Source organism: Scleropages formosus, chromosome 22 (assembly GCF_900964775.1).
Source record: "Scleropages formosus chromosome 22, fSclFor1.1, whole genome shotgun sequence".
Taxonomy (NCBI): domain Eukaryota; kingdom Metazoa; phylum Chordata; class Actinopteri; order Osteoglossiformes; family Osteoglossidae; genus Scleropages; species Scleropages formosus.
Window position 1 is genome coordinate 1,361,402 of NC_041827.1, and position 13,617 is coordinate 1,375,018.

At 41.4% G+C, this 13,617-nt stretch overlaps 2 protein-coding genes across 3 annotated transcripts; one reads left to right on the forward strand and one right to left on the reverse strand.

Annotated features, from left to right (window-relative positions):
• The first annotated feature begins 1,289 nt into the window (after positions 1–1,289).
• On the forward strand, positions 1,290–9,057 carry LOC108918207 (apoptosis facilitator Bcl-2-like protein 14). Its single transcript, XM_018725298.2, has 6 exons — positions 1,290–1,460; positions 2,071–2,729; positions 4,966–5,103; positions 5,482–5,546; positions 6,682–7,002; positions 8,082–9,057. Exons 2-6 carry the CDS (start codon positions 2,081–2,083, stop codon positions 8,121–8,123), a joined length of 1,215 nt encoding a protein of 404 aa, XP_018580814.1. The 5' UTR covers positions 1,290–1,460; positions 2,071–2,080; the 3' UTR covers positions 8,124–9,057.
• Positions 9,058–10,965: 1,908 nt separating this feature from the next.
• rplp2 (ribosomal protein, large P2) lies at positions 10,966–12,597 on the reverse strand. Of its 2 annotated transcripts, none has more exons than XM_029247876.1 (5): positions 12,500–12,597; positions 11,892–12,015; positions 11,670–11,718; positions 11,246–11,341; positions 10,966–11,074 (listed from the first exon to the last, which is right to left on the reverse strand). In XM_029247876.1, exons 2-5 carry the CDS (start codon positions 12,012–12,014, stop codon positions 10,998–11,000), a joined length of 345 nt encoding a protein of 114 aa, XP_029103709.1. In that variant the 5' UTR covers position 12,015; positions 12,500–12,597; the 3' UTR covers positions 10,966–10,997. The 2 variants fall into 2 exon arrangements, with proteins under 2 accessions (XP_029103709.1, XP_018580987.2); XM_018725471.2 differs by having other exon boundaries at positions 10,972–11,077.
• Between the last annotated feature and the right edge of the window lie 1,020 nt (positions 12,598–13,617).

Consider the following 13,617-nt stretch of genomic DNA (forward strand, 5'->3'; position numbering starts at 1 on the left):
TTTTGTAAAGTCTGCTGCATCTCCTGTCTTTGACGTTTAAAGATGTCCCAGTGGGTGACTCAGGTGCTCAGCCTCCAGTGAAATCCAAGGTAAAACTCAAATACACCATGCATTTTACTATACCTATTACTGGTACTGCTCAATTACTGCAAGTATTTTATCTTTAAAATACCATTTAAAAACCATTTGACCTGATTGCTTACAGTTTGACATTCAGATTGTTTTGTGCACATTCAGATTCTTTAAAATAAAATTGAGAATCCGCACTCATGTATATTGATATTTCATTTATAAATTTGTCAATTTTAGAGCAAGATTTTTCTTTTATTATTTAGTTGATTTTTGTTATTGTATTACTAAGATACAGGGCTTTGAGCATGCAGCATTAGAATTATGGGTTATGCTCTATACAGCATCAGGAAGTGAAGCAGTAGATACCGGCGCTGTTTTCGGTTTCCACTTTCACTGTCAAACCCCTCCCCCCCTTTTACTGTAAAAATCAGCATATCAGGGAAACTGGTCAGCAGATCAGTCGAGTATTACATCCAGAAACTGTTTTAATGATCATCGTGATGTGGAAACCAGATCATGCAGAAGTATAGTGTAAGTGGCAAGGTTTATGACTGCTTTTATGTGAAAAGTGACTTCCTGGAATACTGGCAGAGGTTCTTATCAGACCAGTCTGTACAAGTCCAAAGATCGTTGAGTGACAGGTAGCACACGTCGCCTTAAACCTTCTCCATCTATTTCAGTCCTATCAACAAATATCCTCGATTCCCACATCAGACTACCCCATGTGTACTGTGAGCAGTGGTATCTGTGTGCATGGTAACAGCAGGAAAGATACCTCTGGAAAACCCCGATGAGCAATGTCTTGAGCTTCGATGGAAATGTCTTGAGCAGCAAATATGAAATCCGGCCAAATGAAACGTTGATAATAATCATGTACAAATCTTCCACCACACCTGCCTTTCACTGAAATTAAAGTAAGCAGGAGTTTCAATACATTACAGTGTATTTTAGAAACAGTGCCCATGTTGCTGGATATTTTAAGTACTCAGATATGTAAACCTGCACACAACAAATGAACATGTAAAATATTCATGTGGGAGGAAATACTAATTCTGTAATTTTCATTGTGGAAAAATTCAGCTTTTGCAAAGCATTAATATTGCCCATGGTAATCAGTTTGTAATGTCAGGAGGAGAGTCTTTTACTTCCTTGTTTAGCTCCGTCTTCAGCGTTGCGGGAATCTCCACTCACCTGGTTACTGGATGATGATGTCATCTCTCACGCCAATTCTATTGGCCATTTGAAGGAGAGGAGGAACAGGTACAACCATAAGTGTTTAGCAGCTGTCAGGTCTTGTCTAGAACTCAAGTGGGAACTGCTCAAGGTTCATCTTGCTCCACACTGAATTGTCAAGTCATAAGTTAACCAAGAAGCTGATTTTGAAGAACGTGAGTCTTATGGTTCTTTACAGCCAGTTTCCTCATTAGAGAATTATACAACTGTTTGTAAGATTTAGGATCCTGACTATAAAGTAAGATTTTCTCATTGTATGGATTCACCTTAGCAGGGGGTGTGGTGGCGCAGTGGGTTGGACCGCAGTCCTACTCTCCGGTGGGTCTGGGGTTCGAGTCCCGCTTGGGGTGCCTTGTGACGGACTGGCATCCCGTCCTGGGTGTGTCTCCTTCCCCCTCCGGCCTTACGCCCTGTGTTGCCGGGTAGGCTCCGGTTCCCCGTGACCCTGTAAGGGACAGGCGGTTCTGAAAGTGTGTGTGTGGATTCACCTTGAACATGCTCAGTTTCAAAAGATTACTTTGAAATTTAAACTTTTGTCAGCATTTTCACTGAACAAAGTGAGCACTGTCTTTTGTATAGTAGAAGAAATTATGTTGTCAATAAATCAATTTATATGTAAAAAGAAGATTGTCTTTAGGTTTATTTTCTCCAGTTCAATACAAACATAGTACAGATATATCTGCAACATACTTTTGCCTCCACTAAGGGGATGTTAAAAGTGTGACTTGGAAACTAATAGTTTCACTCCGCTCTTCATCACTGCAGACTTTCAATCATGCAGAAACAGGATGGATGTAGAGCCCCTGTGCCCGAGCTACTGGCTCTGCCTTCACAGGATGCCACACGCCTGCTGGAGGTCTATGTGAAGCGCAGCCTGAGCCTCAATGATGGTGCTGTTGCAAACAGGAAGCCCCAGGTCAAGCTCCGGCGGTCGGGCACTGTGGTGGAGAACCACAGCAGAATCTGCAGGCAAGAAAGCAATGCTTCCACACGACCAGCAGCTGCCAAGGTAGTGGCAGAGGTCTCTAGGCCGGCACCCTCCAAGTCAAGTGGGCCTGTCATGCCGGAGGTCTCTGCCAAGCTGGGTTTGATGTCCAAGAAGAGTGAAAAGAAAAGGAAGAAGCCCTCATTCCTGAAGAGCATCCTGAGCCTATTCTCCAGGAGGGCCAGTGAGAAAAGTGAAGAAGAGGAGGCCAAGCCGGTGAAAACGGGAGCTGCCGCTGCCACACAACAGAGTTCTTTCACCGCTTCCTGCCTGCCCTTCCGTGGAGGGTTCCAGGACCCCCCATGTCCCGGCAAGCTACAGAGAAAAGTATCCTGGAGGAAGATGTCCTTCAGGGCACGTGCTTGTGAGGAAGCCAAATTCACCCCTGTGAAGAGACCCACTACCTTGGGCCTCTTTGATGGAGGACACAAGCCTGAAGGTGCGTACCCTTATTCATACTTCACCCAACATCATCAACAACAACAACAGCAACAACAATAATAATAATAATCAGAATCAGAACAAGCTTTATTGCCAAGTATGTTCACACATACAAGGAATTTGTCTTGGTGACAGAAACTTCCACAGCACAGACAGAATGACAGTGATGACACAGATGAAAAGATAGAATATGTGAATAAAGGATAAAAAATATATAAAAAATATAAAGTACACAATATACAAAAATAGTCACTAGACATTATATGTATGTACAGGTATGATATAATAATAATAATAATAATAATAATAATAATAATAATAATAATAATAATAATGTTTTGTAATAGAGTGAGTTGGCATTGATTTCAGTACAATTTAACAATGGACAATTCATTCTTTTCATCAATTTCTATTTATTTGTATATAGTGTCCTTTTCTGGACCGCAGTCCTACTCTCCGGTGGGTCTGGGGTTCGAGTCCCGCTTGGGGTGCCTTGTGACGGACTGGCGTCCCGTCCTGGGTGCGTCCCCTTCCCCCTCCGGCCTTACGCCCTGTGTTGCCGGGTAGGCTCCGGTTCCCCGTGACCCCGTAAGGGACAAGCGGTTCTGAAAATGTGTGTGTGTGTGTGTGTAGTGTCCTTTTCACACAGTAACACAGAGTGCTAAACAAAGGGATCAGAGAAATAAAAAAATAAGATCGTTGATTTTATACTAGAGTAATACAATATCCCTGCCGTTATTAAAGCTATACATATGTCTACTGGCTACGGCGAAAAGGAACAAAACTCCCAAATGAAAACTGAAACTTGGAATCAATAATCTTACAAAGGTAAGCCGGAGCAATGCCATTGACTGCCTGATAGGTCAGAAGCAGGATTTTAAAATCAACTCAGTGTAACTGGGAAAAAATTCAGTGATTTCAGTATCGGTGTTATATGGTCATACTTCCTAGTTCTAGTGACAATTTTCACAGCAGCATTTCGAACCAATTGTAGCTTGGATACAGTCTGGTATGGACAACCCGACAATAAAGCGTTACAATAGTCCAGCCTGCTTGAAACAAAAGCATTTCTCAGCATCTTCTCTACATAGGAATTACTTTACTTTTGCTGTATTAAGTTCTACATTTACTCACTTAGCAGACACTTTTCTCCAAAGCAACTTACAATGAATACTACGTAGTGTTTACTAGCCCACACACCTTATTCACCAAGCTGACTTACATTGCTAGAGACACTGCTTACAATGGGTCACCCATCCATACATCAGTGAAACACACTCTCTCTGGGGCACTCACACACTATGGGGGAACCTGAACAGCATGTCTTTGGACTGTGGGAGGAAACCAGAGCACACAGAGTAAACCCACACAGGCACAGGGAGAACATGCAAACTCCACACACACTGAGCATGGATCAAACCCACTTTCTCAGCAGTGCTACTCACTATGCCACCGTGCCACCCTTAAGTTTTACATGCACAAACCTAGGACTGGTATATTTCACTGGGAAATGGAGAGCCATCAGTTACTTGTTTAATGACATTGTCTTTTGTATTTACTTGGAATTATGTATATGATTTTTTTATACAACAATGAAGAGGCATGTTCTAGATTTCATTCTTTGATTATACAAAAACACATTTACTCATTGCTTTTCTTCAAAGCGACTTCCAATGAACTCTATATAGTGTTATCAGCGCACACACCTTATTCACCAAGGTGACTTACACTGCTAGATACACTACTTACAATGGGTCACCCATCCATACATCAGTGGAACACACTCTCTCTGGGGCACTCACACACTGTGGGTGAACCTGAACAGCATGTCTTTAGACTCTAGGAAGAAACCAGAGTTCTCGGAGGAACCCCCTGCACACAACATGCAAGTTCCACACAGACTGAGCAGGGATCAAACCCACATCCTTTCACACCACCCAGGTGCTGTAATATAGCAGCGTTACGCACTGTGCCACCCAGTGGTAGCAGTTACTGTTTAATAGTTACAATAACTATTCAATTACTGTGATTTCTCTCTTGATATATAAACCCCATTTTTGGTGGTAATATTGGCCATGAGGAACACCCACTTAGAAATCTGGGAGACAGGGAAGCCAATGGGAACCTGAGGCAGATGTATGAAGAACAATTTCTTTTCTGTTTCCAGGTCCAGAAGGTTCAAAGGAACAAATTCATGTTGTGATTAAAACTCAGTCTTTGTTGTGTCTCTGCAGTTGTGAGTGTGGAGCCCAACAGCACATACTACGAAAAGATGTCAGACGAGCTGGCCAAACTAGTGAGGCGAGTCAAAGATGAGGGCTATTCAGTTCCTGAACAAAGTGTGAAGGCAAGGAAGAATGTGGCAGCTCAAGGTAAGGAACTTATAATAATAATAATAATTTTTCATCTATAGTTTCTCACTACAACAGAAAACATGAAGTGCATCACTGACACATTTTTACTGAGACAGTCACATTTTAAAGAGCCATAGAACAGATCGCGATCAAAACCTCGTTTGTGGACCACCCTCACATGAAGATCTGAATTCCATTCTCTGCAGTTTCCTGTGAAAGCAGGTTGAATCATGTGTGTTTCATCTGAAATACACACTTCCTCATTTTTTCCCTTTTTGTATGTGCAAATTTTACAAGTTATATCTACCCATAAGTAATCCCACAAGAATGGAAACTGAATACTTTCTGAATGTAAAAAAAAGGTATTAATCTTTTTTTTTTTTTTCCTTTTTTCAGAAAAGGAGGTGATTGAGAGGATCACTGAACTGCTCAAACAAGAAGGAGATGCCATCGACGGTGTGGTTAGTATGCTTTGTGACTTGACAACAGTTTCAAGGAAACACAAATCATTGAATTGCTCCCAGTCTAAGTTATGTTTTCGAGAGCATACTGTCATAATGTAAAGGTATTATTGACCTGTTCAGGAGTCTATAAAACATGGTATTCAGCTATAAATGCCATGCCCACGCCACCGGAGCAAAAAGGCACACCTGGGGTTTGGCTCAGATGACAAAAGGCTGCAGTAGAGCAGGAACTAATGCGGAACCTTGTTCAGACTCTCTACCTCCTTTCTCAGCCTTTGGGTCCTCTCATTCACCCCCTCCTCTTCCCAGATCCCTTGTTCTCCTCCTTTGTCTGCCTGACTGCTCGTGATTACTGACCTCTCGCCTGTTTCTCGACCCTGTCTTTGGATTGCCTCGTTGACGACGTCTGCTCATCGGAGACCTTCGCTTGTCCCACAACAGCGACTGTCGAACCACTCAATAGTTTCTGTTTCGCTCTGCACTTGGGTCCGACCACTTCCTTCCCGTGTAACCATGATGATATCTTTGTAGTGTGTTAAATAGTTTGACCAGCACAGAGTTTCTTAAGAAACATGCAACTTACGGTTATGCTTTTTCATAAATGTGTTATTTTTGAAAGGCATCTACTAAAGGAATACATGTGAATTTTGGTTCGATATTTGCTGAAAGAGTCATTGGTCCAACAGCAGTTGAACCTCAGCTGCTTTCCTCCACACGTCCTGTTCATCATGCACCACTGAAACAAATGAGCCTCTGAATGTGTTTGAGGGACCTGAGGAACTGATGAACTGATGATGTTCAGATGAACTTTGTAGCAATGGAATATTCTCATTTCCACATGGTTTTCAGAGAACACATTTTGAATAACGCTTTAAGGATGGAAAGTTGAAAGTGAAAGCAAAGGCTTGAGAAGAATTACCAAAGAAACATCAACAATTACCATTCAAATTACAATTACTGGAAGCAGTGTTACTTTTTCCTGATGCAAGTGTGTCTGTCAGTGCCAGATGAGCTGTGATCAGGGCAATGGGAAGAAGCTTCTGTCTGGACCTGGCTACAGGAAACTCAGTGGTGCACAGAGCCTCTTCTTCACTCCATTGGTGCTGAACTCTTGTCCTCTTCTCTTCTGCAGCTAAAGGAGAACAGCACCATCAGCTCCTTCTTCCAGTGCTTGTCCTATGGCTCTTTCCAGCAGCTGGCAGACCGCTATGTGGAGGCAGAGACCCCAGAGCCATTGCCCCCCGATGCTGGCTGTAAAGAGCTCGTCCACTTTGCTGTCACCCTGGACTTTACTGCCAAAATGGCCGGACTCTCCAACCAAGCCGTGGGACGCATTATGGGCTTTGGGCAGCAGTACCTCCAGGAACGTTTCATGAGGATGACCTTTGCTCACAGTGGAGTCCCAGGAAGAACAGGGATGCAGGCTGCAGTGTCCTCGGGATACGAGTCCATGGTGAGTATCGGCTGTCAGCTTTAACCCGTATTTCACAGGTGATCACCTTGGACAAAACTCCCATCAGAAAATAAATTGCCTGAAGGTCCATGTAGAAAGGGGGGTGCGGTGGCGCAGTGGGTTGGACCACAGTCCTGCTCTCCAGTGGGTCTGGGGTTTGAATCCCGCTTGGGGTGCCTTGCGGCGGACTGGCGTCCCGTCCTGGGTGTGTCCCCTTCCCCCTCTGGCCTTACGCCCTGTGTTACCGGGTAGGCTCCGGTTCCCCGTGACCCTGTCTGGGACAAGCGGTTCTGAAAATGTGTGTGTGTGTGTGTGTGTGTGTGTCCATGTAGAAATGTGCATATAATGACCCAAGTGACTGATGATCAAATTACAGTTTCACAATTTGAGCTAAGAACCTAAATTAATAAAGTTCTTATTTTAATAACAAGATTATTATTCTCATCAACATGAAGTATGAAATGATGCTAAATCCCATAAGCATGGCAACCAACCTGCTTTTTATAGCCCCAGATCTGTCTCAGCGTAACCATGACAGTGTTAAAGTACTAGTTACCACATTATTACATTATTACTACACATGTACCTTAATTTCCCCTGTATCAGTTCAAGAGGGCAAGCCATGTTTTTGGCATACTATTGCTATCAGGCAAACTGATAGATAGATAGATAGATAGATAGATAGATAGATAGATAGATAGATAGATAGAGTAAAAACATGTTCATGTATCATGCCCTTCGAAGAAGAACATGCAGGATGCAACAGTGGTGACTGACCCCCAGATACGTTCACAGCTGGAATTGCCCAGTGTTATGTAACACTCAGGTGTGTTTTCCCCAGTTACCTGGTTAGTGGCAATAAGGACTGGAAAATGAAGAATGCCTGAGAAAACAGTCAAAATTGCTTTTTTCTTTGCTGTGCACAGATTTGTGACCCTGGGTCGCACTTTAAACATTCTTCCATTTCTGCTTATTGTTTCACGTCTTCAGTGAGATATCGAAAGTGTTTTGGTGTGAACTGCTACAAAAAAAACAAACATTTGTGAAGTACAACATATTTCATATTTTCACACTTCCAGGAATCTCAAGAGCAAGTGGGAAATTTTGTCAGCCTGGACTAACGTCACAGTTTCATTTGATTTTTTTTGAAGTTCCATTTAAGCTTTGATCCATTCAAATCTGTTCATTTTGGAAAAACAAAACTTGACCTGACAATGGAAGGAGGAATTACTCCATCTGTTGTGACCCATCTTGTGCGAGAAGCAGTTTTCTCTCCTGGAAATTTGACTGACGTTTTTTTTACTTTACTTTTTTTATAAAAGAATATTTAAAATTTTACGGAAATATGAGGCAATATGTCTCAGTGTGACACTGATGAAAGGAAAGCAAATATTTAATATTTCAAAAAGTATGAACTCCCACAGAAGTTACCGATAACGCATGAGGCAAAAAGATCCTGATCACAAAGAATTTAAATACTTTTTCCAAAATGATGCAGTATCAGTACTGTATTGGTTCTGTATCAGTACTCTATCAGTATTGTATTGGCTCTGTGTCAGTACTACTGGGAGAAAGGCACGTTGGCACATTTTTGGAAAGTACACTGAACAGTCAGGTGAACAACCTGTGTAATAACAAGGTGAATCAGTATTTGAATGCAGGAAATCGGTGCTGCGTTGGACTTCCTGTAATTTACAGGAAAGTGTTATTTTCGACTATTGTGTCATAACGTGATTCACTCTGGTGTTAAATCTTGAAATGATTCCAGATGTCAGGAATCACGCAGGCTGACATGACCTAAGTCTACAATAACTCTCTACTTGGCTGTGTGTACGCAGGCGTACACAGACTGTACATGATTACTACGGGTTTTTAAAATGATAGTGACTAAATTTTAAAATTTATGTTTCATTCCATTATTCTTTGTATCTGTATCTGTTTATTTAGAAGCATTCTGTAAAAAGCTGTCAGATTTTATTTAATTACATGTAAAATATTCCATGTGTCATTCTTTTCCATAGTCTTTTATTTTTAACTATTCCAGTTTAAATTTTTAGAATTTAGTTTTTTTTTTACTTAAATGTTTTAAAACTTAAAATGTTCATCAGTGTAAACACAATTCCCACACCCCCCCCCCCCCCCCCCCAAAAAAAATGAGTACCCAAGCTTTAACGGCATTGGATTTATAAAAGGATTTAACATAAGCAGTAGTTAAAATAAAAATTAAATAATTATGTTAAATGCAAAATATTTGTCAAAGTTTCTTATGTTCAGAATTGTGTTATGGAATTTATGATTCTATTAAGAAATAAAGTCTTAATTACATTTATTCATTTAGCTGACACTTTTCTCCAAAGTGACTTACAATGTTAAGGTTACAATTATTTACCCCTTTATACAGCTGGGTAATTTTACTGGAGCAATTCAGGGAAAGCACCTTGCTCAAGGGTACTACAGCCAGAGGTGAGGCTCAAACCTGCTACCTTTGGGTCCAAAGGCAGTCACTCTAACCACTATGTTACCAGCTGTCCCCATGCAGATGCTATATTATGTACAATGTGCAAAAATTAAAAAGATAATTTAATATGAAACACAAATATCCATAGCTACCCAGGTCTCATCAGACAGCTCATTTTGGCCACAGATTTAAATCACTTTGAAAACAGTGACCGGTATGTGTTTGAAGAAAAGAGTGACCGGCAGCCATAAGAAGCCTGATCTCACTGAAGAAGAATGAAAGACCTCAGCGTTGTGGTCAGGATTCACATTGCTCTTTTTCAACTCTTCAGATGTGGGTAGTAGGTGACTTAGTTGATGAAGGGACGCAAAGCTTTACTCCCAGATCAAGTAACAGAATTTCCTATGTAACCTAGAGCAGCACGCTTTTCCTCAGTAATACAATATAACATTGACTAAACTGAATTTAAAAAAAAAAAAGCCCTAAAACAACTGGGTTTTTGGATGACTGTTTCATAGACAATGATCATGAATAATTTAAGATGCAACATGTAAGGGGTATAGTTCCAAGGTCCAGCCTTTTAACCTACACTTAACTTTTGTGTGGTGTTTGCATGCTCTTATGTTTCAGTAGCTTCTCTGGAATCTGGTTTTTATCCAACGTGTGCTTGTCTTGATTAAGACAATGATTGGGTGGTTTGCAACAACTGAGAGAATAAACATGGGTTCTGCATTTGTAGACTTTCACCAAAGCATTAGACATCAGATAAAACAGGGGAAAAAAAAAAAAAAAAAAAAATCATTTTACATTTAAGTAGCTATAGAATGAGCCTTAACTATGAACACCAACCCTTTCAGCTACCTTCATGTTCTTAATATCAAGCTGCATAACATGTTTTACAAGTCATATAGAATCCAGTGAAAATATCAGTTCTGGCTAAACAACACAGGGACACATCTCTGCCACAAGGTCATGGAGGAAGGTCAGGGCTGCTGTTGAATCTGGCTCCAACAGAAGTTACTATATTCCCAAACCTTCTTATAATTATACTGCCCAACTCCCAGAAATCAAAAGTGATGGAATGCATTTTTAATCCAAAGCAATTGACATTTTTCCATTATTTCTTATCAGAAATAAGACCTTTCAGAAGATATTTTTCTGGTCTACATGTATTCATTTAGCAGATGCTTTTCTCCAAAGCAACGTACATAGAGAAATACAATTTGTGCATTACATTAGGAGAAAGAGCAGACATGTGATTAAGTAAAAAGTTTCTTTCCACTATATGCACTGATGTTCATCACAAGAGTAGGTGCATAAAATTGAGAACAGACGATTCCTGATCACCTTCCTACAAAGACACATTAACATCGTGGAATGGAGACACTTTGTAACCAGTGTCATGCGTTGGTATTAAAATAATGGCTCACCTTCAATTTGATTTTGGAAAGAAAAAACAATTTGACAAATTAAGTTTGTTTTCCAATTTTTATTGCTTTTTCTTCAAAAAAAAAAAAAAAAAAAAAAAAAAAAAAGATTAATCAAAGAGGCCAAAGCCCATGTCTTCATCAGACTCCTCTGATTCTTCTTTCTTTTCTTCCTTTTTCTCTTCTACTACTGGAAAAAAAAAAAAAAGGGGGGGGGGGGGTTAGCTTTCTGTACTATATTTTTTGAGACTAGACAGATGCTTTCAAAATAACAGTTACCTAATGATCTAGTATTATGCAACATCTGCAATTAGACAACTAACGAATGACAACAGTGGCAATCAAGCTGCACACTCACCGGCTGGAGCAGCACCGGCAGCTGGAGCTGCACTTCCAGCAGCTGCAGTAGCAACAACTGCACCACCTGCCGGCACGGAAGCTAACTTCGAGAGACCTGTACCCAAAATAATACGCACATACACAAATATATTTAGCATTAGAGTATTGCTCATCAAAGCAATGTCCATAAACAAACAATCTGCCTTTAACGCACATTCTATGCTCCTTTTGAAAAAAGCATAAATAAATATTAACCATTTAACAACTTACCCATACAGCTCAGTAATTACTTACTACCACAGTTTAGATTAACTGCCTCACAAAAGGTAGGCTTTGAACCCGTCCTTTGAGTGGAAAGCAGCAGCACTGTCCACTATGTCTGCTGCTGCGACACAAGCACTTTATTGAATTCTGCAACTGCAAGGACTAAATGGGTCTTATACCTGCATTTAATACATCATTGACATCTTTTCCATTCAGCTCACTGATGACCTGCAAAAAAGAAACATTTATCAAACACAATTATGGAAATTATGGCCAAAGGGGGAAACTTTAAAGATCTGATGTCTAAGGACAGTCAGAGAATGTGGTGTCAAAAGAAGTCCTTGAGACAGTCAAGAGTCTCGGTTGCTCTGAAGGGCACAGTACAGTAGTGAGTAAATCACCTTGTTCAGGCACTCGTCGTCTGCCTCAATCCCCACGCTGCTCAGGATGTTCTTGATGTCTTTGGCTGAAGGGCTGTTGTTGCCGCCCAGCACAGCCAGAAGGTAAGCGGCCACGTAACGCATTCTACAGAGAAAAAGGGTCCTTAGCTTAAATCGCCCAAACTCAAAGCTAAACGTGCGTCAAAGGTCTCACAACACGGGTGACGACTCGTGTCGAGTCGGAGTCGCTGTCGCTTACTTATTGCGCACTCTCTCTTAGGCTAAATATAGGCTACTGTCTCACTACTAGTTCCTAACTCAGCATTCACAGGCCAGTCGATTCGATGAGGAGAATGTTGACCTGTAGCCAGAGAGTCATGTTTATGTAGAGAAGTGCTCAAACAAGTCAAGTGGTAATCTTGCTCGGCTGTCGTCCGCGCTCACGAGCACATGAACAACGCAACGGACGCGGACAGAGCGCGCCGTGAGCAGCAAGTTAACGCAGACAGACAACGCTACTCAACTCTCTCTCTCTGAAAAGCAGTTGCTAACACCCCGCAAATTTATACTAACTCTTATTACAAAGTTGTTCAATTTCCAAATGTATAACTGATAAATAGTTCACCTACTTTAAGTCTAGAAAGACACGAAACGTCGATTCCGCTCGGGACTCAGGCAAAGAAGGAGAAACGTCGTTCCGCCGGAAGATTTCCGCTCTTCGCAGACGTGGGTCAAAGGTCACATTGTTGCTCAGCTCCCTACTGTATCAATCGTGCAACAAAAAATACGTAAAACATATATAAGCGGTTTAAATATCTTTGAAACATTTAAAACAAAAATAATATCTATTTGTACTGCTTATGAGGTACAAATTACTTAACGCATGCGCAGTAGAAAAACATGGATACGGCGAGAGCGGCGCGGTGACGATAGCCTTAGGACAATTTTGTTCCGCAGTGTTTAGAGACAACGCAAGAAAGCACAGCGCAACTGCACAATGTATTTAATATATAGTGCAGTATACTTAAAATTCCTTTATTGCCATTATTGATGTACTCTATCTATATTCAGCAGGGGTGCGGTGGCGCAGTGGGTTGGACCACAGTCCTGCTCTCCGGTGGGTTTGGGGTTCGAGTCCTGCTTAGGGTGCCTTGCGATAGACTGGCGTCCCGTCCTGGGTGTGTCGTGTCCCCTCCCCTTACGCCCTGTGTTACCGGGTAGGCTCCGGTTCCCCGCAACCGCGTATGGGACAAGCGGTTCTGAAAGTGTGTGTGTGTGTGTGTGTGTGTATTCAGTCATATGCAGTACACAAAATCGTCACTGATCCCACACACCCCGGGGGGCCGGGCACAAACTCTTTACACTTCTCCCTTATGGCAGGCGTTACAGATCACTGTCCACCAGAACGACCAGATACAAGAACAGTTTTTTTTTTTTTTTTAATTCCCTAAGGCCATCACTCTAATGAACAGTTTTACACTTCCTATAGGTCTCCTGTCACTGCAACAAGAATAAGTCAATATCCCATCACTTTTGTAATTTACTTCTTATTTATTCACATTTTTTGTATATATACTATTATTTATACTCTGTAAATATGTTATTTGTGTCGGCTGTTGTCTGTAAATTCTGGAGGCATCAGATTCCACAAGAAATTCCTTGTGTGCGTGAGCACACTGGCTAATAAAACTCATTCTCTCAGGCTGGCGGATATTGACCGCACTACACATGGCGGCAATTTCACCTG